Here is a 22,911-nt window from a genome sequence, read left to right as displayed (position 1 = left end):
ATTGATTCTAACGACGTATTATCAATGTCAATGTCCAAGGAAGCAGCTAATAATACTTCCTTGTTTTTGTAGGTATATTCTACTTTTTTTGTTACCCGACATAGAGCCGTTTCTGTTGACATACCTGACCTGTATGCATATTGGTCTCGATGTAATGGTTTGATGGCCAATGTTACGTCCCTAATGTGCCTGTCAAGTAGTTTTTCTAGCTTTTTCAACGCAAATGACATGGGACTAATTGGTCTCAAAGCGTTCGCCGAGCCCTGTCCGATTTTCCCAGGTTTCGGAATGAAGGTGGCCCTGATCAGTCTCCAAATTTTTGGTATGGTCCCAGTGCTAAGCTTGCCCTAAGAATTATACACAATTTTTAAAAAGAACTTCCGGTCCCTTTTGAAGCATTACTGGGTATATGCCATCCGGTCCCGGCGACTTGTAGGGTTGAAATGAGTTTATAGCCCATTTAATTTTCTCCGTATCTATCACCTTCTTTGTCGTTTGCCAGTCCTCCCTGGATGCACTTTTCGGGGTCTCCAGTTTTGAATTCGCCCATGACTCCGGTGTTAGATTTGTAATTTCTGACCCGGGAATGTGTACCCGGAAAAGCTCTCTGATAGTCTCTTCTCCGGTTTTTGTGTACTCCCCGTATTTGTTTTCAAATTATTTATTGAGACTTGAGGTTCCTTCGAGAGTATGTTGTAGAGCCTGGCACATGCTTGGGTCTGTTTGCCCTCCTCACATTGCCTTCTCTACGTATCTCTCTTGGATTTTCTCAGGACTTTGTTATACTCAGTTAGGGCCCTTCTGTATTGGTCCCATGAACCTGATTTCCTTGCGCTTTTGAAGGCTTTTCTAGTTTTTTGTCTCATCTTTGCCAGATCTTCATTCCACCAGGGCACATTCCTGTTTGATCTCTGATTTACTATAGGACAATGTTCGTTGTACGTAGAGATGATAGCTCACTGTAATCGATCTGCTGCCAACTCTAGGTCAATGGAATCTCTGATGTCAAAATCCATGCGGTCTAAGCAGGTTTCCAGGTCCACCGTATAGGCTCCCCAGTTTGTTTTCCGGGAATTTTGATATGTAAGTATCGAGGTCTGAATCCCTCCGATTTCAAAGTTTATGTGTCGATGGTCTGAACAACTTTCCTCATCGGACACATTCCATTTCCGAACGTAGTTACTTACAAATGTAGTTCCTATCGTTACGTCTATCACTTCACTGCGTCTCGCATTTACGAAAGTAGGTTTATTGCCTATGTTCGAAATGTCCAAGTTATTTGCCATAATAAACTGTAGTGAGTGTTCACCTCTTTCATTGGTGTTTGTGCTTCCCCAGGTTAGGTGGTGTGCATTGGCATCACAGCCAATTATAAGTTGTAGTCCCTCTGCTTGGCAGGCCCTAACCAACTCCTCCACTTCCCTGGTTGGTGGTGGTTCCGGACTGTCGTAAGGGAGGTATGCTGATCCAATGACGATTTCCTCAGGTGCGCCCCCGCCAGCCGTCTTTATTTTGACTGCCGTCAAGTCTCTGGAACACAAATTACTCAGCGGCAGTATATTTATTCCTTTACGGATGATTATGCATGTTCTTGGGGTCTCTGAGGTTCTGTTATAAATTAACTCCCCTCTTATACCCCCCAATTCCATTATTTTTCTCCTGTACACCCAGGGTTCTTGTATGAGAGCAATATCAAACCCCCCCATCACTTTGGTAAGGACAGCCGAGGCCCCCTTACTGTGTTGCAGGTTTATTTGTATCACTCTGAACATTGCTGTTAAGATCCTTCAGTACCTTGAAGGTGACCATGCCCAGCTTGTAATAGGCTTTAAACATGTTCTTCTCCAAGGTCCTGAAGGAACTTTCATTCGTGGAGTAGGCCAGAATTTGTCCTTCCTCTTTCACTTTTCTGCTCAGGAGGATCCTTGGTCTCTTAGGGAGTTCGTTGGCCTCGACCACAGTCAAGTCCGCCCCCTCCCAAAGATTTCCCAAGTTCCCAATGCTTCCTCTGAGCCATTCTTTTGTCCCTTCATTCGCGCAGGTTATCCATAGGACCCCTGCGCCGAATGAAGTCTTCTTGAATTGCAGATTTTCGAGGCTACCAGAGGGAGTATTGTCCAATTCGCGGACAAGTCCCTCCTGAATCAGGTCTGCTTGACCCTGACTCGGGGTGACCTCAGGGTGTCGCGTGTCGGTGACAGCCACCCTCAGTCCCCTAGCAGCCTCGCTATAGGTCTCAGTTTTTCTGGAAGCCCTGGGTTTTTTCAGTATCTTCTGTGGGGGAGTTTTTACATTCTCTCTAGGTCTCTTTTTGGCCCTTTCCACAGAAGTTACTTTTGTTTTTTCCGTTTTTCTGCGGTCTTTTGTGTTACATGGTTTTTCAATCCATGTACCCGCAGCTATTTTTCGTGCTTCCATCAGTTTCCGTCTTTGCGCCCCTGATGGCCTTTTCTTCTGCAGTTCGACTTCCGTCAATCCTCCAGTTATGCTTTCGGCGGGGCTGGTGTTTCCCTCCGTTTGACTATGACTTTCCTAGTCAGTTTGCACCTCCAGGATAGTCTGGTTTTGCGAGGAGTCGCTCGAAGAGTCGTCCTCTGATATTCTAGTAGTTCTTTCATCCATTCAAGTCCCACGAGTATGGGGGAAAGGGTTGTCCACATCCATGGTGCCCCCTGCATGGATGTAAGGCTGGATACTTTGGGAGGTCGCCTGGTATCCCAAAGGCTCCGTTAGTGATACCTGAAGAGGCTCAGGTACCATTCATCCTTTGGCACGGGTCGCATAACACCTTGGATTGAGCCTGGGTCCTTCTTGGTCTGACTGTTCTGTTACGGCCTCTTCGGCCTGGGAGATCCTACCAGAAGCTAAGCTGCTGCCGACATAGCCCGTAACTTCATCTCAGTACGCAAGCCCTCCCACCACGGCAAGGTTTAGACCCCTCGGGAGGGTAAGAAACACTTAGTTCTGGGAGTGATGGTATTGCGGCAGAGTCGGACTACTCTCAAAGCTATAGGTTTCTACAAAAGTGCTTGTATGAATAAAATATTTCTCACATATAGTTTGGATAAATATTATCTGCCTTTGATGTTTCGGCTAAAAAGTTTCATTCATCGATTATAAAGGCTAATCGACGGGTTTTAACCATTATAATAACCTTTTCCTGTTTTTCGCAAGAAAAAATTGAAGCACTAGGTTAGGTAGGATAGTTTGAAGTGTTTTTTTAGTATTTCCAATATACAGGGCGACTCAAAAAGCTTTCAGAAAGTTTTTTTTATGGAACACCAAGTCATTTCTTCGTCTATTTGAAGCACCTCCAACTGAATGTAAAACTATTATATACCCCCCAATAAATGCTCAAAATGGCCGCCATTGAGTTATCATTTATTTTTATTTATATATTCGGGATACAAACAAAAAATCCACTACAGTATTCACACAATGGAATTATTATCAAATTGAAAGTATAAATTAATACATGCATATGCATATCATAGTGTCTAAAATTAAGGATGAATTAGAATTGAATACAGTAACAATAAAAACTGATTATTAGTTATTGACAAAATGTATCAATGAAATATAATTTATAAAAATAAGTTTTCAATATTTTTTGGCCGTAAGCTACGATGTATTAGAAATATGGAAGTACTTTGAAAGAGTGTAACCTCATATTAATTGTGTTTTCTCCCAACTCCAAACCGTTCTAGATCCACTATCAAGATTTCCGATGGTATTTTTTTAATATATGGATTTTCTGAAATAACTTAAACAAAACCAAACTACCCATAACCAACCATTTTCCCTTATTTTACTAAACAAAACAGTATAAAAAATTATTTGTTACTTATAAAGTATTCGAGCCCGCCACAAAAATTAACCATACGTCAATCAGTCAACATCCCAACATCAAAGGTATTTACACTAACGAATACCTATGGATACGAACACTGTCACGAATTAATTATAGAAAGCAGGTAGCGAACCTATACTATCGAATTTGAACGCGAACGCATACGCTCAAATCACAAAATTATCGGAAACCTAGATACTCCCAAATGGATACAATTCCATGAATCACCTTGTATGGTTTAGCTGCTAAAACTGAACTCCCATCCAACTCATTTCTATATGAAAATTTTTTTTCGAAACACAACTAAGCACCCCGTTATTTTGATGGTTTTTTTTACACAGAATACTAAGAATACAGCCGTGTTAATATTTGTTTGCCTACAACTGTATTGTGTTCACCGATCATATAATACATATATACATATATATATATATATATATATATATATATATATATATATATATATATATATATATATATATATATATATATATATATATATATCTTCAGTTGAGCACTTTGTGATACACGATATTTTTTGTTTTATTATCAGGCGCAAGTATGAACAACGCAGATGGTGTTCCGACCCGTGAACATGCCACATATAATTGACCATGTGAAAAACATTGATTTTTCAGATTCAGACCACAAACTTTGAAGGCTTGGCCTTGTGATTTGTTAATGGTCATGGCGAATGCAAGACAAATTGGAAATTGAAGTCTTTTAAACTCAAACGGCATATCGTTTGGGATCATCGGGATCCTCGAATTGAGAACTTCCTCACCTTCGAATTTTCCTTTGAGTATCGTCGCGTGAATCACATTGTTCATCAATTCACCCACTACAAAACGTGTACCGTTGCAAATTTTTGGTGGGTTTATGTTTCGAAGCATGATTACTGCGGAACCAACCTTCATGCGTAAATTGTGCGGTGGTAAGCCAGGCAAATCCAAGGAGTTCAAAAATTCAATTGGAGAGTTGGTGGTTTCATCTTCATTTATTACACAGTCAATTGACTTGAATGAATGCATTGTTCCAATGATATCATTCTGAATTATGTAGTTTAGGCACCTACAGCTTTATTCTTAGCCGCTAAAATTGCTCGCTCACCCAAACATTTTTTATTTTTGTAGTTAGTAATTATGTTTGGGAATACTTTGCTGATAAGTTTGTCTTTCGATGAGACAAAGTTACAGAAATTCTGAGGAAATGAAATTAATCCGCTCGATTCGTCGACCGGTATTCGACCAATACCAATAGTCAGCAATTGCTCAGAGAAATCTTCAGCAGATGTATCATTAAGCAATGCAAGTCTCATGTTTTTTGTCAGCTGAAGTTTCTTCACATAGCGCCATAGATTCGATGATTTGAGGTAAGCGTTTATTTCGTTGGCAGCCGTTGATCTTGGAATTACTGGCAGTGTTTGGCTGAAATCGCCAGACAGTAAAATCATTGTACCTCCAAAACATCTCGAGTCATTGCATAGATCTTTCAATGTTCGGTTGAGTGCTTCTAATGCATGTTTGTGTGCCATTGTGCATTTGTCCCATATGATGATTTTCGATGCTGATAAAACTTTGGCCATTGCGGGGTTTTTTGAAATATTACATGTTGGTACTTCAATAGTTTGGAAATTTCACGGCAATTTTAATGCTGAATGAGGCGTACGGCATCCTTCTAACAATGTGTCTGCTATTCCAGAAGGAGCAACTGCAAGCACAATGTTGGATCTCGCACGAACAGTGTCTGAAACTAATGACATCAGGAATGTTTCACCAGTTCCACCAGGGGCATCCAGGAAATATAAACCACCTCTTTCAACATCAATTGCCTTCATTAATGTATCATAAACTTTTTTTTGTTGGGGATTCAACAGTGGTACATTCATTTGAACTACTAAATCTAATTCCTCGTGATCGTATGCACGTTCCCGTTCCAATTCTCGATTGAATGCGTCATTCATTTCACGATTTGGCGCTGGCATTCCTGAAACTACCGCATATAAGGTAACACATGTCTTCGATCAAGAGTAAAGCCCGATTATGTATCCCCTCATTCATCTCAAGTTCTGAATTTCTCAAACTGACACGAATTTGATGTAAAATATTTTCTGACACATTATCCTTGTATTTATGCCACAGGTTAAATGGGCTAGATGGAAAGCATGTCGAAATGATGATGGCAAATGATGTGCGTATCTGACTTGGAGATGCAGAGATAATGGCTTTAACGATTGTCGTATCCCTATGGGTATCGTTTTCTAGTAAATTGAGTTCTTCACATGTAGCACGATGTGTTGGGAATATTGTACCATCACCAGTCCGTAGGGACTCAAATGACGTTGGTCCACGCACATTCACCAGCAACAATCGCAAATGAAAGCATTCATCATTCTTCGGGATGAACAGTACACATACGACCAAGAGCATTAGTAGAACGCACACCTAGATAACCAGCAACCGTATTGCCTTGCTTCCGTTGTTGAACATTATTCGATTAAATATTCCAAGTGTAATAACGTGGCATCTCCGAGTATAGAAAAGTTCGTGCAAACGGATCTCTTTCGCAGATTGCAAATAAACTGGTTAATGTTTGCGCTGGAGGTGTTTCAGCACGTTGAACAACATTCAGAGCCGTGAAATATACTCGTTGACCATTCTCCAGATGTACCGCCAAATGCACAGTAGTAGGATGATATTCGTGAATGAGAAATGCGAATATACGCCAAATCGCTTCATTGCAGTTCACATAACGACCAACTTGATAGCGCGCAATTTCATCGTTGGTATTGGAGGATTGGATGCCAAAAACCGCCACATCGCTGTCTTTCGTGATATATTTGCAAATATATTTGCAAATGATAGATAAGTACTCTCTGATCATTCCCATATTGACTTCAATAGGCTGTTTCAGCCTATTGGGCATCGTCAGTACCGGGCAGGCGGTCCTCGATTGAAGATAAAATGTGAAAAACCAGAAAAGTACTGCCCGGTACTGACGGGGAGTACTAACTACTAAAATATGTTTCTTCTGCATCAGCTCAAAGTGAAATTTGTTGCCCGTCGAGTAATGGAGATCAATTTTACCTATTTTGGAGGTAATTCTCAAAAGGGTCTACTTTTCATCGCCCAATTGCAAATACTCTCAACTCTATATCAATATAAACTATGTGTGAAATGTAGTCACCAAACTGAGAATTTGCTTCTCGTGACTCAGATGTAACCACCAGACCACACAGATACTAGAACTTCCTTATGAAATCATTCTTGGAGCAGGACATGGGGTTACAATGTTTTTCTCCCGCTAGGGAAAGTGAAACTTTATGCTAGAGACTGTAATTTGTCACAAGAAAGTTTCAATGAGACATCAATAAACGAATTTTTGGTGAAAAACTGAAAATCAAATTGCTGACACCTATTCAAAGTCCAAATTGTATATTTTGATCATTTCTATTCATGTTACGGTATGGTATACAAATAGACATCAACTAACCAATTGATGAACAACAGAACCCTGTTCTTCTCTGTTGTTGTTGTGTTGTTGTGTAACGAGAAGTAAGATGTGAGGTACGGAGGGAGATATCTACTACCTACTAGTAATGTCATAGTAATGTCTACTAGTAATGTCATACTAAGAATCTGTGGGCTTTGTTTTTATGTCTATTTCAACAGGTGAGAGGATTGTTTGAACTTTGAAATTGTTCATAGATATGAATTTGAAAGTGGATTATATAAAATCATATATATTTTGAATTTTTTGATTGTAACTGATCCTAATGTAATTTTTTTGTATTATATTTCCGCCAGGCAAAAATCATATCAATGGTAAAGAAGCATCAACACTGAATTGTCATAACGTCTGGTATTCCTCAAGTTTTATTGTTGAAAAATGTAAGTGCTGATGAATGTGAATTATTTGATGATTTCATCAAACAATATGAAATACCTGAAGTGATGTATACTTGTCGTTTCCAACCAAATGAAAATCCCACAGAGTAATAATATGACAGTAGGTACAGCTATTAGGTGTTTCAGTGAAGACTCTCATAAACAGTGAGACAAGGAAATTCAAAATGCATGCCATTAATTCTGCTACCCACATAGTAACAGATTCCTGTCATTACTTTTTAAATTTTGGTAGGATTGTCCCAGCTAATGGTGAATATTATGTTGATGTCATCAATTCTGAGTGGAACAACAAACAAAAAAATGTAAAGTGAAGAGTTGGAAAAACTACCTTCTGTTTTTAAAAGGCGCAAGACAAATTGACACCCTCATATCAGAGGTATGCTAATTATTATCATATGAGAAAATAGAGCATATTTTTCAAGTAAGTGAAATGGTTTGGAAACGGAATTTTGTACCTCCGGATGCTGCAAATTATTAGTCTGCTAAGTTAGCTCCGCGTTTTGAATTATGTCGAGTGAAGAAAGCCGTGTCCAAAGTAGTTTATTAATAAGGAAATTAGGATGCATTCAATGCAGGAAATTGGCACATCTCAAAATTGAAACCATTTGATGGATCAGAATCTGATTTGCTAGAATGAATGTTTGTGTATATCATGTACTGTCAGTTAACCTAATTCAACCCTGACTTTTTGTTACATTGTTTTGAACGAGCTGAACTCCAGAAAACACATTTTGGTAAAGTATCTGAACTTTGGTTATCAGAAAACACTTTATTGTGACATTTTCACTAAATAGTTTTGCAAAAACGCAACACGTTTTTCACCACACAATGACTTCTTTGGGCGTGTCTTTACTGAATCATAGTTAGAAGAAGTTATGGTATGGCGAAACACGTGTTGCGTTTTTGTAAAACCATTTAGTGAAAATCTCACAATACAGTGTTTTCTGAATACGTTATGGATTTTTATGAAGTATCGGCCAATTCCTTCATATATGGGTTTGATTATCTGGAGGTCACATTGTACAGTACTTGTATATGATGTAGAAAACTCAGGAGCAATATTTTGGTAGATATTGGGGCAAAATGCGGGCGGTTGTCTCCCACTTATGTGTGAAACTACTCGGACTTGACAAGTCCCCAGAAGGTGGGTGGAACATTTTTCCATACCCATGGCAGTGAAATCGCTGTGAGTGAATTTGGAGGATGGAAAGACACTTACCCTGTTTGCACGAATGGCATACTGGTATTCAAGATAGTTCAATCATTTCAGAATACAATTAGTCATCCGATAGATCTCACTTCCCAGAGAGTTTGGGTTTATATGAAAGAAATTATGTTTGGTGGAAAGTAGACTATCCTCGTTGAATTTGAATATAAATGATTCGAATACTCACCACATGAAACATAACAAATTGATTTTACGGTAGTTGTAGTTTTCAATCTCTCATTCTTCGGTATATAAAGTTACCTACGTTTTGCTAGGACGGCAAACTAGAGGTGGTTGGTTGACATGCATTTTAAACCTCACATTCTCATTCGTAGAATATTCTGTGACGTAACTGCGAAAGTTTTGAGAGTGAGGAAACTTGATAATGATTAGTAATTAGTTAAGAGAAGTTAGTATACTTACAATCTTACATGTTTTCACTCTTTAATGTTTGCCACACAATCTGAACACGAAGAAACCTTTTTTTGCCAATTCAAACTTGTAGATTGTAACATACCAATTATTTTAATTTTCATTTCATACTCTCACAGATTTGGGATTCTTCTGAAAAGTCCACAATAGTTCTTCAAATAAATGAAAATCAGAATGCTGACTTATTTTGATTATTTTTCTTCCTGTATACAAATAGACGTCAACTAGTTCTGTCATTCATTTGTTCAGCCATAGACTCCATATTCATAGTGTAGTTGTGATGTAACGTGAAGTAATACATAATTTCAGTAATGCCATACTTAGAATAAATGGGCAGGTATGTATTAAAAATGAAGTTTTGAAAGGTTATTTTCTGTGCCTGGCTCAATCAAGAGATAGTCATTCCAATTGGGCACATGTACCTTTTTTTTTCTCAAGATCCAGAATAGGTGAACAGAATAACAGAAACATCATGCGTCCAAATAGTAAATGCACATTATGTGTATTTGGAAAGATTAAATATGGGAAAGGAAGTTTTTGACTTTCTACTACTTCATCTTGATATAAAAAATGTGGAAATCTTTCAAAACAAGGAGGGAAGCAATCAATTTCAAATAATTAACTATATACAAAGATGTGTAGATCATGCAAAGAAGTAACTTTCGAAAACAAACTGAAAGAAAAATCCCTTTCGAAATAGCTATTTCCTTTCGAAAGTTACTTTCGAAACAAATATTTTTATATGAACGCTGAATTGTAAGAAAAACACAACTCTCAACATTCCTTTTGTATTTCAAACATTCGTAATGAAATCGAATTAGATGTTATTCACATGATTCCTACACAATATAATCAATGAAAGAAGTTGAATTTCACTCATATGAAACATTGTCATCCTCACTGCTAGACATCCGATGTTTCGCCGTAAGATAGCGGTTCATGTAAATGAAATTTCATTTCTTTCAGAAATTATATCGTGTAGACATTCTGTGAATAATATCTGATTCGATTCTTTACGAATGATTTGAATACAAACGGAATAGAGAAAAGTGTTCCAAAGTTGTTTTTTCTTTCAGTTTGTGTCTGAAAGTTACTTCTTTGCATAATCTACATATCTTTGTACAGAGTAAATTTTTTGAAATTGATTGCTTCTTTCCGTGTTTTGGAAAATTCCTACATTTCTTTTGTATCAACATGGAGTTGTAGAAAGTAACAACTTTTTTCCCTGAAATTATTCACTCCTAAAAATAAAATGATTTCAATTTGAACAAGATTGAATATATTTTTGCCAAATGACGACCTATAAAGGTCAAGGACTCTACCCTTAGTCTAGCAGCGAAACGCCGGCGTTATGTTCCTATGACATACGGAGCGATGATGTTAACATTACGATAGGAAAGTTGTCGATGATACCTCAACCAAGTATTCAGGTATTCTGTTGTTTTTCTTATAAGGCTACCCCTGAGCAACCTCCAATTAAATCTTATTTCGAAATTATTTTGTTATGTGACATACACCTCTGAAATAATGAATAATATATAATATTATATAATAAATATAATAGAATGTTCAGTAAAACAAGGATGTCCTTTCTCGATATTGCTTTTCTACTTATCTCCAGAACCCTTCATGAAACTTTATAAGCTACATTGGAGGGTTTTGGAATTGATTCTTCAATACATAAAATCAAAGCATGTGCAGATGATGCCATTATTTATGTGAGACAGAAAAGCCTGTATTAATGAGGTACGAAAGAAAATGAAACAAATATCCAGGTTTCAGCTTTGAGGAACTGACGGGCAAGAACTGAAAAATGCTCATGGCACGAATCTTTATATAGAGTCATAAGACACCAACTATACTTGAAATATGAAGAAAGGGAACTGGAATCAATTGACCTTGATCTGAAAGCTAATCCTTATCCATCAATACCCTTCTAGGCACAAACACGAGATTGTGTTATAAGATACCACTCCTGAGCTTACTCAGAAAGACTTCATTGGCACACGACAGTCTAAGAAGAACAATAATGATAACAGGAAATTTGAAAATGCCAATTAACTCATTGAACCCTATAATGAATTACAGGAGAACAAAAAAAATGTTCAGAATATTCTAGAAAAACTCCCCAATCACAAGTGCCCAACTATATGGAAAAAAAATCAATTTAAATTGGAGGATGGCGGTTTATAAAGCAATTAAAGTTTTTTCTTGTAGAGCATAAAGGAACCTCCATAACCTATATTCTGATCATATATTCAAGAAAAATTTGAATATAGATTTCTAAAGTTTGCAATTCCAGCGACGTGATTGTGCCAACACATATTGGTGTCCATTCCAACTCTCAACAAACTCATCGAAGCAGAAAGCGGGATTATCTGACCTGACATTATTATATTCGGTTCGGAGACATTCATATTTTTGAAGAAAACCGATGCCTGGTTTTTTGTGGCATTGAATTGAACCTGGTTACTTTCAACCCAATTCGAAATCACTTTAGATCCTCATTAAAATATGCAACCTCCTGCTGCCGATGAAGATATGCCTCCGTAGCCGATATCCTGGAATCCAGAAGACGCTCCTAAATCAGACGAAGTCAGTTGATGACGTAGATGTTAAATCAATTGAATCTGGGAAGTTGAATTACAATTAATTCAAAATGCGTCCAAAATGTATCACCCACAACTGCCTTTGAAATGTAAATCCACACTCTTGCAAATTTCACGCCATGATTCTCATAAATATTAGCTAGGTATACATTTTCATGTTTTTCTACCTAATTTGTACCGCAGAAAGGAAGTTCATGAAGTGACTATGTAAATTTCTATATTGATAATAAATGAAATATCTGATGCAACCATCTATCCAAGGTATTAGGAAAATTTCACCTCGAACAATCGTGAATAGTAGAAAAGGTGTGAAAGTCTGGAAATGAGAGTTTCATAAACATTATTGAATTTCTCAGCGATGAGTCAGCAGCATTGTGTCATTTCCAAATTCTGATGAAACTCCAGGGAAATGAATTGCCTTCTGAATAATCGCATTTCTCCATCGGATAACCTAATAATACGTAATAAGAGAACAATTCGTCATTAATCCGGTAGCTACAACATAAGATGGCGCTCAGAGCCGCCTCTGAGATGGAAATATGCAAATGTCTAACTATGATATAATTTTGGAGACAAGCGCGCTTGATTTGGACACTGTCGGAGTTGCGCATTTTCACACATTGCTCTAACTTCATCAGAGCAGAAATATGATATTTACGAGTAATTTACTCTGAGCTCTTCAGATGGAAAATCCTACTTGAAAATTATATGAAATGAAACTTTTATGTACAGCAGAAACAGATCTCTTCAAAAATAGATGATATTGAAGGTTTTTCGTCCAGGCGGCTTCGAATGTAGTTATTTTTATCCAAAATACGGATGATCATTGTATTGAATAACGATTACTGAAGTTGACATACTATTACAAGCATATACAGTGTCACCGATAAAGTCCGCATCAAATGGGAAACTTTTTTATTTATCGTTTTTTGTGAAATTTGATTTTGGCAGTAGATTTTGCCTAAGAAATGATGTCAAATGGCGTCTACAAAATAGGTCACGTGATTTCCTTAACCTGTCAAAATTGACATTTAAAAAAAGAAACATCGAAAAATGACATTATTCTTCAAAATATCCAAAAATATCAAAGGATAAAAACATTTTCTTTTGTAATTTTATACCCACACACCAAGTTTTAAACCCATAATAAGTATTTTATATTTTCACTATCTTTCCGCATTCCTGCTTTTTCTACTTATCAAAATTTAAGCACACCTGTACTAAATCATTTATTTTAACTAAACTCGTCACCGAATTTCTTTTTTTGTAATATAATAATATTTTAAGGGCCTCTTTGATGTTAAAAACAAATTTTGAAAAATAAAAGTTGTCAAACTTGATGCAAAGTTCATCTAGTTTCAACGGGGCTTTCCAAACTATACAGTACTTGAGTTTTTTAATGAGCAAATGGCCTCACAATATGAATTAGAACAAAACGGAACATTAGGAAACAATATCTTAGAGTGTTTATTGTTTTTTCAACAAAAAGTACAGTGGAATTTAATCTTAATTAAAAGGAACTGAAAATAAACATGTACCTATACCTAATAGCAAAAAAACACGAAAAAAAGACTCGACATTAAATACACTACATTTCTGTATCGCTTCCATCGCGTTCTATGCAGATAATTGTCCTTCTTGATACATCTTTTATTGAGTTGCTGATACTCACAGGGTTTATGTTTAAAATAGAGTTTCTAATAACAGTTTCTAGGTGATTCACGTCACGAAAAGGTCTTTGTTTATAAACGATTTGTTTTAAGTAACCCCACAAGAAAAAATCTAGTGGGGTTAAATCTGGCGACCTAGGCGGCCATATTTGCTCCATATTTCGCCCCTAAACATTTCTAGTAGTTTCTCTTTGACTTGTCTTGAACTATGAATAGGAGCCCCATCACAGTGATACCACAGACTGTGTCTTATTTCAACCGGCATATTGTCTACTGTTACATATTTTACATTTGGTATTCACAATTGAGTTGACAACGTCGCACTTCGGTGGTCGTCCCTAAACCGGTCAATGAATATTGCGAGCCGGCCAGTACTGAATGGCCTACATTGGATGTATATACTGATTGATGCAAAAAGTATTTATTATTACATTAAAGTCAACAAGTGTCCAAACCTTGGCGTTATTATTTAACCATTCCGATACAAAACAAAACATAACATGGTGGCAGCGGTAAAGTGCGCGAGGTTTTTGTTCGAATGCAGTAAACAGCAAAAAAAACGACACTGACAAAAACGTTGACTTGGAAAGTTAATAAATTCGTATCTGCTTCATTGTGGTGAACAAACAATTTATATAGGATGGCTGATTTGAAGTCTCCGGAAATGTTTAGTTTTCATGGTGGAAACATTGCCAACAGTTGGAAACTATGGAGACAAAAATTTGAATTTTACCTGCTTGCCAGCGGAATAGCTGCAAAAGGGAATGAAATCAAGGTAGCAACCCTCATGAATTTATTGGGAGATGAGGGAATTCAGATTTATAACACTTTTGAATATGAAGAAGTTGGAGATGATAAAAAATTAGCTGTGGTTTTAGGAAAATTTGATAATTATTGCAATCCACTTAGAAATCTCGTATATGAACATTTCAAATTCTTCAAACGAGATCAACAACCAGGAGAATCCGTTGATCAGTTTGTAACTGCATTGAGGCAATTGTCATCTTCATGTGAATTCAAAGAGAAGGACGTTCTGATCAGGGATAGGATTGTTTTAGGTATCCGAGATCCCAGAATCCAAGAAAAGCTGTTGCAAACGGCTGACTTGCAATTGAGCGATGCAATTGCTACGTGCAGGGCCATGGAAACCAGTGTCGCTACCCAGAAGGAAATAAGTGAATCTTCGGTTAGTGTTGGTGCTATAAAACACGTGAAACGAGTGAACTGTGCTTCGAGACAGTGTAACTGTCGGGACAGTGATCTAAGAGAGAGCAGCTCAGGAATTTACAGTGCAGAGAAAAATAGTGCAACTGGATACACGTATCAGGGATCAAACACTTATAGGAATAGCAATGCAATTTTCATTCAGGGATGCAGAATGTGTGGACAGAATCACCAAAGCGGTAAGTGCTCTGCATTCAATAGAATTTGTTCTGGATGTCGTCAGCGTGGACACTACAGAAGACATTCATGAAGTAAATGATAGTGAAATTTGTGATGTCGAAAGCAAAATTGAAGAAACTTTTGATATTCATCAGGATGAGTCTCAATATGAACAAAATATTGTTTGGACAATTGATAAATCAGAAATAAGTTATTTCAATAACTGTTTTGTGGATTCTATTGAGTGGTTTGAAACACTCAAAATAAATGATATAGATTTCATATTGAAAGTAGATACTGGTAGTCAAGTCAATATATTGAATTATTCTGACTTCAACAAATTAAAAATTGGTATTAACCAACTTTTAACAACAAAAACAACATTGTCTTCATACTCTGGACATAAAATCGACGTGATTGGTGCCGTATTTTTGATGTGTCGTTATAAAGATACAATCCAGTCTTGTCAGTTTTATGTTTTGAATTCAACAGTACCTAAATCTTTACTTGGCTTACCGGCAGTAAGAGATTTGAAAATAATAAAAAACTGTAATATAAGTGAGGTCAATTATGACTGTGTTGTTAATGATGAACTAAAAGCTATTTTGGCGGAATACAAATGTGTATTTTCTGGTATTGGAAAAGTAAATAGGATATGTAGAATAACTTTATCAAAAGATGCAGTTCCAAGTATTAGTGCAACCCGAAAAATTCCAATTGCATTAAAAGACAAAGTGAAAAAAAAACTTGATGATATGGTTTCAAATGATATTCTGGTTCCGGTAACTGAACCAACTGATTGGGTTAATCCCATTATCATAGTTCCGAAAAGTAATGGGGATATACGCATTTGTATGGATCCGCGTAATTTGAATAAATATATAAAGAGAGAATTATTCCATATACCAACGCAAGATTATTTATTTTCTTAGTTGTCTGGAGCAAAATTTTTTACATTATTGGATGCTTCCTCAGCATTCCTTCAAATTCCTCTAACATATGAAAGTTCTTTATTATGTACGATAACCACTGTTTTTGGAAGGTACCGCTACCTTCGTTTACCTTATGGACTGACCTGCTCTCCGGAAATTTTTCAAAGATTTACATATGACTTGTTGGGAAATTTAGAAGGAGTCATATCATACTTTGACGATATTTTAATTTTTGGAAAATCAAAGGAAGAGCATGATTATAATTTAAAGTTAGTTTTGAATAAAATTAAAAAGAGTGGTTTAACCTTGAACATGCAAAAATCCAGGTTTTTCACAACTGAAGTGAAGTTTTTAGGCCACAAAATCATCTCGAACGGTATCGCACCGGATGAACAAAAAACAAAAGCAATTCAGGCGATGAATGCTCCAAAAAACAAGAAAGAACTTCAGCGCTTTTTAGGAACGGTTGTTTACCTAGCAAAATTTATTCCGAATCTATCACAAGAGAGCAGCGTTTTGAGAAAATTGTTGAGTGAAAAAAATGAGTGGGTATGGACTAGAAATGAACAATACTGTTTTGACAGAATAAAACATTTAATAACATCATCGGTGACTTTATCCTACTTGGATCCTAAAAAACCGGTCACTCTCTCGGTTGATGCAAGCCCATATGGCTTGGGCGCTATGATAAGTCAGGAAAACAAACCAATAGAGTTTGCATCTGTTTCCTTAACTGAAACACAGCAAAGATACAATCACATTGAAAAAGAACTATTAGGATTGGTTTTTGGTTGTGAGCGTTTCAATTTTTACTTGTTTGGTCGAAGTTTCACCATTGAAACAGATCACAGACCATTACTGGGATTATTGAGAAAACCGATAGATGAAATGTCGCCGAGAATACAGAGATTAGCCATTCGCTTGTTAAGATATCACTTCATGCTACAATATGTGCCAGGAAAATTCTTCAAAGTTCCTGATACTTTAAGTCGAGATCCAACTTCCAATAATCTGAAAATACATTCTATAATTTCCACTTCGAAAGAAAATGAACTCAAGTTGCAGAAAGCCACATCGGAAGATTCAACCTTACAAAAAATCAAATTCTACACTTTGAATGGTTGGCCATTGCATAAGTGTAATGTTCCATCCGATATTAAAAAATACTGGGAAATAAGAAATGAAATATTTTTACATAACGACATACTTTTTTATCATAAAAGAATCATAATTCCACAAGTTCTCAAACAAGAATTCTTAAACCTGATTCATCAATCACATCAAGGTGTTGTATCATGTAAAAAGAGGGCAAATGAAGCAATTTTTTATCCAGGTCATTCAACGGACATAGAGAAACTAGTCTTGAGTTGTCGTATTTGTCAAATGTATTCGAGAGCTGATGAAAAAACACACTTGCAACCTCATAATATACCATACCTACCTTGACAAAAAATTGCTTTAGATTTTATGACTATAGATTCATCAAATTTCATAGTCTTGGTTGATTATTTTAGTAAATATTGTGTTGTAAATAAATTAACCGCAAAAAATTATCAAAGTGTAATTTCTACTTTGAAAAATATTTTCAGTTGTCACGGTCTTCCAGAAGAAATATTTTCGGACAATGGTCCACCTTTCAGCTCTTGGGAGTTTGAAAATTTTGCACAAAAATACAACATCAAGTTATCAACTTCTAGTCCACATTATCCTCGAAGTAATGGCCAAGTTGAGAGGGCCATACAAACTATCAAGGGATTGATGATAAAAACTGTGAGAAATAGAGAAGATCCATTTCTGGCAATTTTGAATTATAATGCTGTCCCAAAAATTGATCTTCCAGCTCCTAGCATTCTACTGATTGGAAGAAGATTAAGAACCTCTTTGCAGGTACATGAAGAAATGTTGAAACCTATGTTTCCAATAGATGATGCCAGAAAACAGATGGAAATCAATAAAATGAAACAAAAATTACGTTATGATAAATCAACCAAGCCTCTAATCGAACTATACCCAGGTCAAGAGATTTTGGTTCAACAAAAAACAAGAGATTGGAAACCAGGCTCAGTTGTTAATAAAAATAAATTTGATGATTATAATGTTCAAATAAATGATTCAGTCTATAGGAGAAATAGACAGTCATTACGACCCCTGAGATCGCCATCTCCAGAAACAGAATTATTAGGAGAGTCTAGTATTTCAAATGATGAATCATTACTCACTAACGAAAAACAGTGTGAAAGTAGTAGACTTTCAATTGCAAACTCTATGTGTGAGATAAAAAATTTTGCACCAGACAAGAATGACATGAACATGAATTCAAATGAAACAGAAACAATTTCAAATGATATCTTAACGACCAGAAGTGGTCGCATTGTAAAACCAGTAGATAAATTGATATTATAATGTTGAGTTTTTTTTTTTTTTTACTTTCACATTATCTTTTGATGTTTATTTATTTTTTTTTCTTTTTCAAAATGTATAATATACAGTACTAGCAATGCTTGTTGATGTTAGTAGATACTACATTTATTTTTTTTTTATCATTTCATTTTTTTCTTTCTTTTTTCTCGAAGAGGGGCGTGTTACATATTTTACATTTGGTATTCACAATTGAGTTGACAACGTCGCACTTCGGTGGTCGTCCCTAAACCGGTCAATGAATATTGCGAGCCGGCCAGTACTGAATGGCCTACATTGGATGTATATACTGATTGATGCAAAAAGTATTTATTATTACATTAAAGTCAACAAGTGTCCAAACCTTGGCGTTATTATTTAACCATCCGATACAAAACAAAACATAACATCCACTATATCACTGATCTCAGTATTTAGAAATTGCAAATAATCCTGAGAAGTTAAATTGTGTCTAAAAAAGAATGGTCCCATTACCTGATTATTTAAAACACCGCACCACACATTTGTTTTAAATGAATATTGGTCCCGACATTCTATCACAAAATGAGGATTTTCCTGAGCCCACCACCTACAATTCTGGGAACTGACTACGCTTCGTCGGTCCATAGGATTTTGTAAGGAAATTTTCTGTTTAATTCTACTTCTCTTTGGTACCAGAAAGAAAAATCTAGTCGAACATCGAAATCTCTTTCCTTTAAGGTATTTATAAATTTGGGTTTGTAGGGTTTGAATTTATTTTTATGTAAAATTGCTCTTACGCTTTCTCTTTTAACGTCAGTTCTATCTACAATATTGGTAATACTTGATTTTCCCTGTTCGATAACATCCAGGCAGACAGCCAACTGAACCTCATCATTATTGCGTGATGGATTATGACGTTTTTTAAAAGTATTTTCAACTGAACCAGTCAGTTTAAATTTTTTTAAAATCCTACTTACAGTGGATTTCTGTACATGTCTACCAGGATGTCTTGCGTTAAAAATATCAGCCACTTGTCGATGCAATGTGTTTTCACCACAAATTAGCACAATTTCAATTTTTTCTTGTAAAGATAACATATTATTTTAATTTTCATACATTACATTGAACTAACGGGCATTAATTCATTCAGTGACAGTGACGTTTTCTAAAACACAGTATGTAGTTTCATATTTTTTCACATCCTACCCAGTTTTTTTTAAATTAGTGTTGTTAGCGGAGTAGGTAAATGTAAATACTATGAGTTTTTTTCTTTTATTGAATGGGCTTCAAGAATCACGAAATGATGTTTCCTAATGTTCCGTTCTGCTCTAATTCATATTGTGAGGCCATTTGCTCATTAAAAAACTCAAGTACTGTATAGTTTTGAAAGCCCCGTTGAAACTAGATGAACTTTGCATATAGTTTGATAACTTTTATTTTTCAAAATTTGTTTTTAACATCAAAGAGGCTCTTGAAATATTATTATATTACAAAAAAAGAAATTCGGTGACGAGTTTAGTTAAAATAAATGATTTAGTACAGGTGTGCTTAAATTTTGATAAGTAGAAAAAGCAGGAGTGCGGAAAAATAGTGAAAATATAAAATACTTATTATGGGTTTGAAACTTGGTGTGTGGGTATAAAATTACAGAAGAAAATGTTTTTATTCTTTGATATTTTTGGATATTTTGAAGAATAATGTCATTTTTCGATGTTTCTTATTTTAAATGTCAATTTTGACAGGTTAAGGAAATCACGTGACCTATTTTGTAGACGCCATTTGACATCATTTCTTAAGCAAAATCTACTGCCAAAATCAAATTTCACATAAAACGATAAATAAAAAAGTTTCCCATTTGATGCGGACTTTATCGGTGACACTGTATATATATATATATATATATATATATATATATATATATATATATAGAGAGAGAGAGTAGTATAGGAGTGGTAGAAAGCCAAAGTTTTTGGCTTTCTACTACTCCTTCTCGATACAAAAAGAAGGATGAGGGAGTCTTCCAAAGAAAGGAAGGAAGTAACTCTATACATGGATGTGTAGATCATGCAAAGAAGTAACTTTCAGACAAAAACTGAGAGAAAGTCCTCCTGGAACAGCTACTTTCATATAAACATTGAATTATACGAAAGAAAAAATTCTTCCGAAACGAATACTTCTATATGAACACTGAATTATACAGAAGATGCTTTCCTCCATTCAATTTGTATTTCAAACATTCGTTGTGGAATAAAAATTAGATATCATTCACATGAGTTCTACTTTAAATGAATGGTAACAAATTGCACTTACATAGAATACTGCCATCGTCACTGATATACACCGATGTTTCGCCTTGAGACACTTCAGTACCAAATTGGATAACATTATAGAAAATACACACACTTCATTCATGAATTACGATTTTTTAATGTCACGGAATAAGCTTGATCTGCTTTTGTCATCGATGACATCGTAATGACATTCATTCACCTATTTGATTTAATCCCAGCCAAGAGGAATCTTATTTGAATTGAAGGGGTTATATTTTTTAGGAGTGATTAATTTTTGGGAATGAATGTATTTGGCTTTCTACTACACCATCTTGATACTAAAAGAAGGATGAGGGAGTCTTCCAAAGAAAGGATGGAAGTAACTCTATACATGGATGTGTAGATCATGTGTGAATTTTCTATAATGTTATCCAATTTGGTACTGAAGAGCCTTGGGGCAAGTGTCTTAAGGCGAAACATCGGTGTATACCAGTGAGGATGGCAGTATTCTATGTAAGTGCAATTTGTTACCATTCATTCAAAGTAGAACTCATGTGAATGATATCTGATTTTTATTCCACAACGAATGTTTGAAATACAAACTGAATAGAGAAAAGTATTTTCTGTGTAATTCGGTGTTCATATAGAAGTATTTGTTTCGAAAAAAAATGTTCTCTCGTATAATTCAATGTTTATATGAAAGTAGCTGTTTCAGGAGGACTTTCTTTCAGTTTGTGTCTGGAAGTTACTTCTTTGCATGATCCACACATTCATGTATAGAGTTACTTCCTTCCTTTCTTTGGAAGACTCCCTCATCCTTCTTTTTGTATCAAGATGGAAAGCCAAAAACTTCCTTTCCCAAAAATTAATCACTCCTAAATAATATAACCCCTTCAATTCAAATAAGATTCCTCTTGGCTGGGATTAAATCACATAGGTGAAAGAATGTCATTACGATGTCATCGATGACATAAGCAGATCAAGCTTATTCCGTGACATTGAAAAATCGTAATTCATGAATAAAGTGTGTACAATTCAATGTTTATATGAAAGTAGCTGTTTCAGGACGACTTTCTTTCAGTTTGTGTCTGAAAGTTACTTCTTTGCATGATCTACACATAAATATTGTATGTATTGTAACTCTATACACATGTATAGAGTTACTTCCTTCGTTTCTTTGGAAGACTCCCTCATCCTTCTTTTTGTATCAAGATGGAGTAGTAGAAAGCCAAAAACTTTCTTTTCCAAAAATCAATCACCCCCAAAAAATATAACCCCTTCAATTCATATATATATATATATATATATATATATATATATATATATATATATATATATATATATATATATATATATATATATTTATACATATATATATATATATATATATATATATATATATATATATTTATACATATATATATATATATATATATATATATATATATATATATATATATATATATATATATATATATATATATATATATACCGGGTGTCAACGAATCTATTAGACAAGTCATAACTTCTAGACTATTAGGTGTATCAAAACGAGATTTGGTACAGATAAATGGTATGTGGAGGTGAGAGTTTTCACTTATTTTTCACTTTCCGGTCACTTCCGGTTTCAGCGGAAATGGCTCCGGTTCTGAATTTTTAAATGGAACACCCTGTATATTGTAACATTTTTGGATTTCTGAGACAATTCTGGATCAGAAACTGACATTTCCGGAAGTTTTTCAGCCTACTCGATTTTTTCAGAGTTACTTTTAAAATTGCATCTAGGTGGCCATGATCGGACGTAAACTAATCTATGGACCTCAGGTGATATCAGAAAATTGCAATAGCGGAGTTTTAGTGACTAGTGTGTTGAATATGAATGAGACAAGTTTACAAAATAACATTTTCGTGTCTAACTATTATTTTTCAAATGGCGACCATTTTTTGACAAGCACTTTCCGAAAAAAGGATTTTTTGACAAATCTAACGATACTAATTTATTTGCGATTGGATTACAAATAAGAACATAAATTAAATATTACTGAGGAAAATACTCTATACAAATTCATTTACTTTTGTCAAGGGTGCCATGGATAGGAATGATGCATAATATTTTGCAGTTATTTCCATCAAGTCCACTTTGGAGAACAAAATGCTCACCTAGGTTATGACAGTGACATAAGCTTTATGAGCAGAAAGTAGAAGTTTCTCTTGATTTTCGTTAATTTTAGTTTATTTTTTCGTCGAAATAATGTATACTCAAAGTGAAAA

General features: G+C 35.4%; 2 protein-coding genes across 2 annotated transcripts; one reads left to right on the top strand and one right to left on the bottom strand.

The window, feature by feature from the left end:
• Positions 1-956: 956 nt before the first annotated feature.
• On the bottom strand, positions 957-1,706 carry LOC111504372 (uncharacterized). Its single transcript, XM_023158915.2, has one exon. It carries the CDS (start codon positions 1,704-1,706, stop codon positions 957-959), a length of 750 nt encoding a protein of 249 aa, XP_023014683.2.
• Positions 1,707-14,316: 12,610 nt separating this feature from the next.
• LOC141481104 (uncharacterized) lies at positions 14,317-15,150 on the top strand. Its single transcript, XM_074172217.1, has one exon. The coding sequence runs from the start codon at positions 14,317-14,319 to the stop codon at positions 15,148-15,150; it is 834 nt and encodes a 277-aa protein (XP_074028318.1).
• The last annotated feature ends 7,761 nt before the right edge of the window (positions 15,151-22,911 follow it).

This window comes from Leptinotarsa decemlineata, unplaced genomic scaffold (genome assembly GCF_025532065.1).
Source record: "Leptinotarsa decemlineata unplaced genomic scaffold, Ldec_3_MD MMD2_tig00000035_RagTag_RagTag, whole genome shotgun sequence".
NCBI lineage: Eukaryota > Metazoa > Arthropoda > Insecta > Coleoptera > Chrysomelidae > Leptinotarsa > Leptinotarsa decemlineata.
This window is presented reverse-complemented; position numbering and strand designations above follow the sequence as displayed.

Excerpts from the sequence above, each read along its gene's own strand:
- LOC111504372 (XM_023158915.2), bottom strand. The coding sequence starts at position 1,706 with ATGGGGGGGTTTGATATTGCTCTCATACAAGAACCCTGGGTGTACAGG.
- LOC141481104 (XM_074172217.1), top strand. The coding sequence starts at position 14,317 with ATGGCTGATTTGAAGTCTCCGGAAATGTTTAGTTTTCATGGTGGAAAC.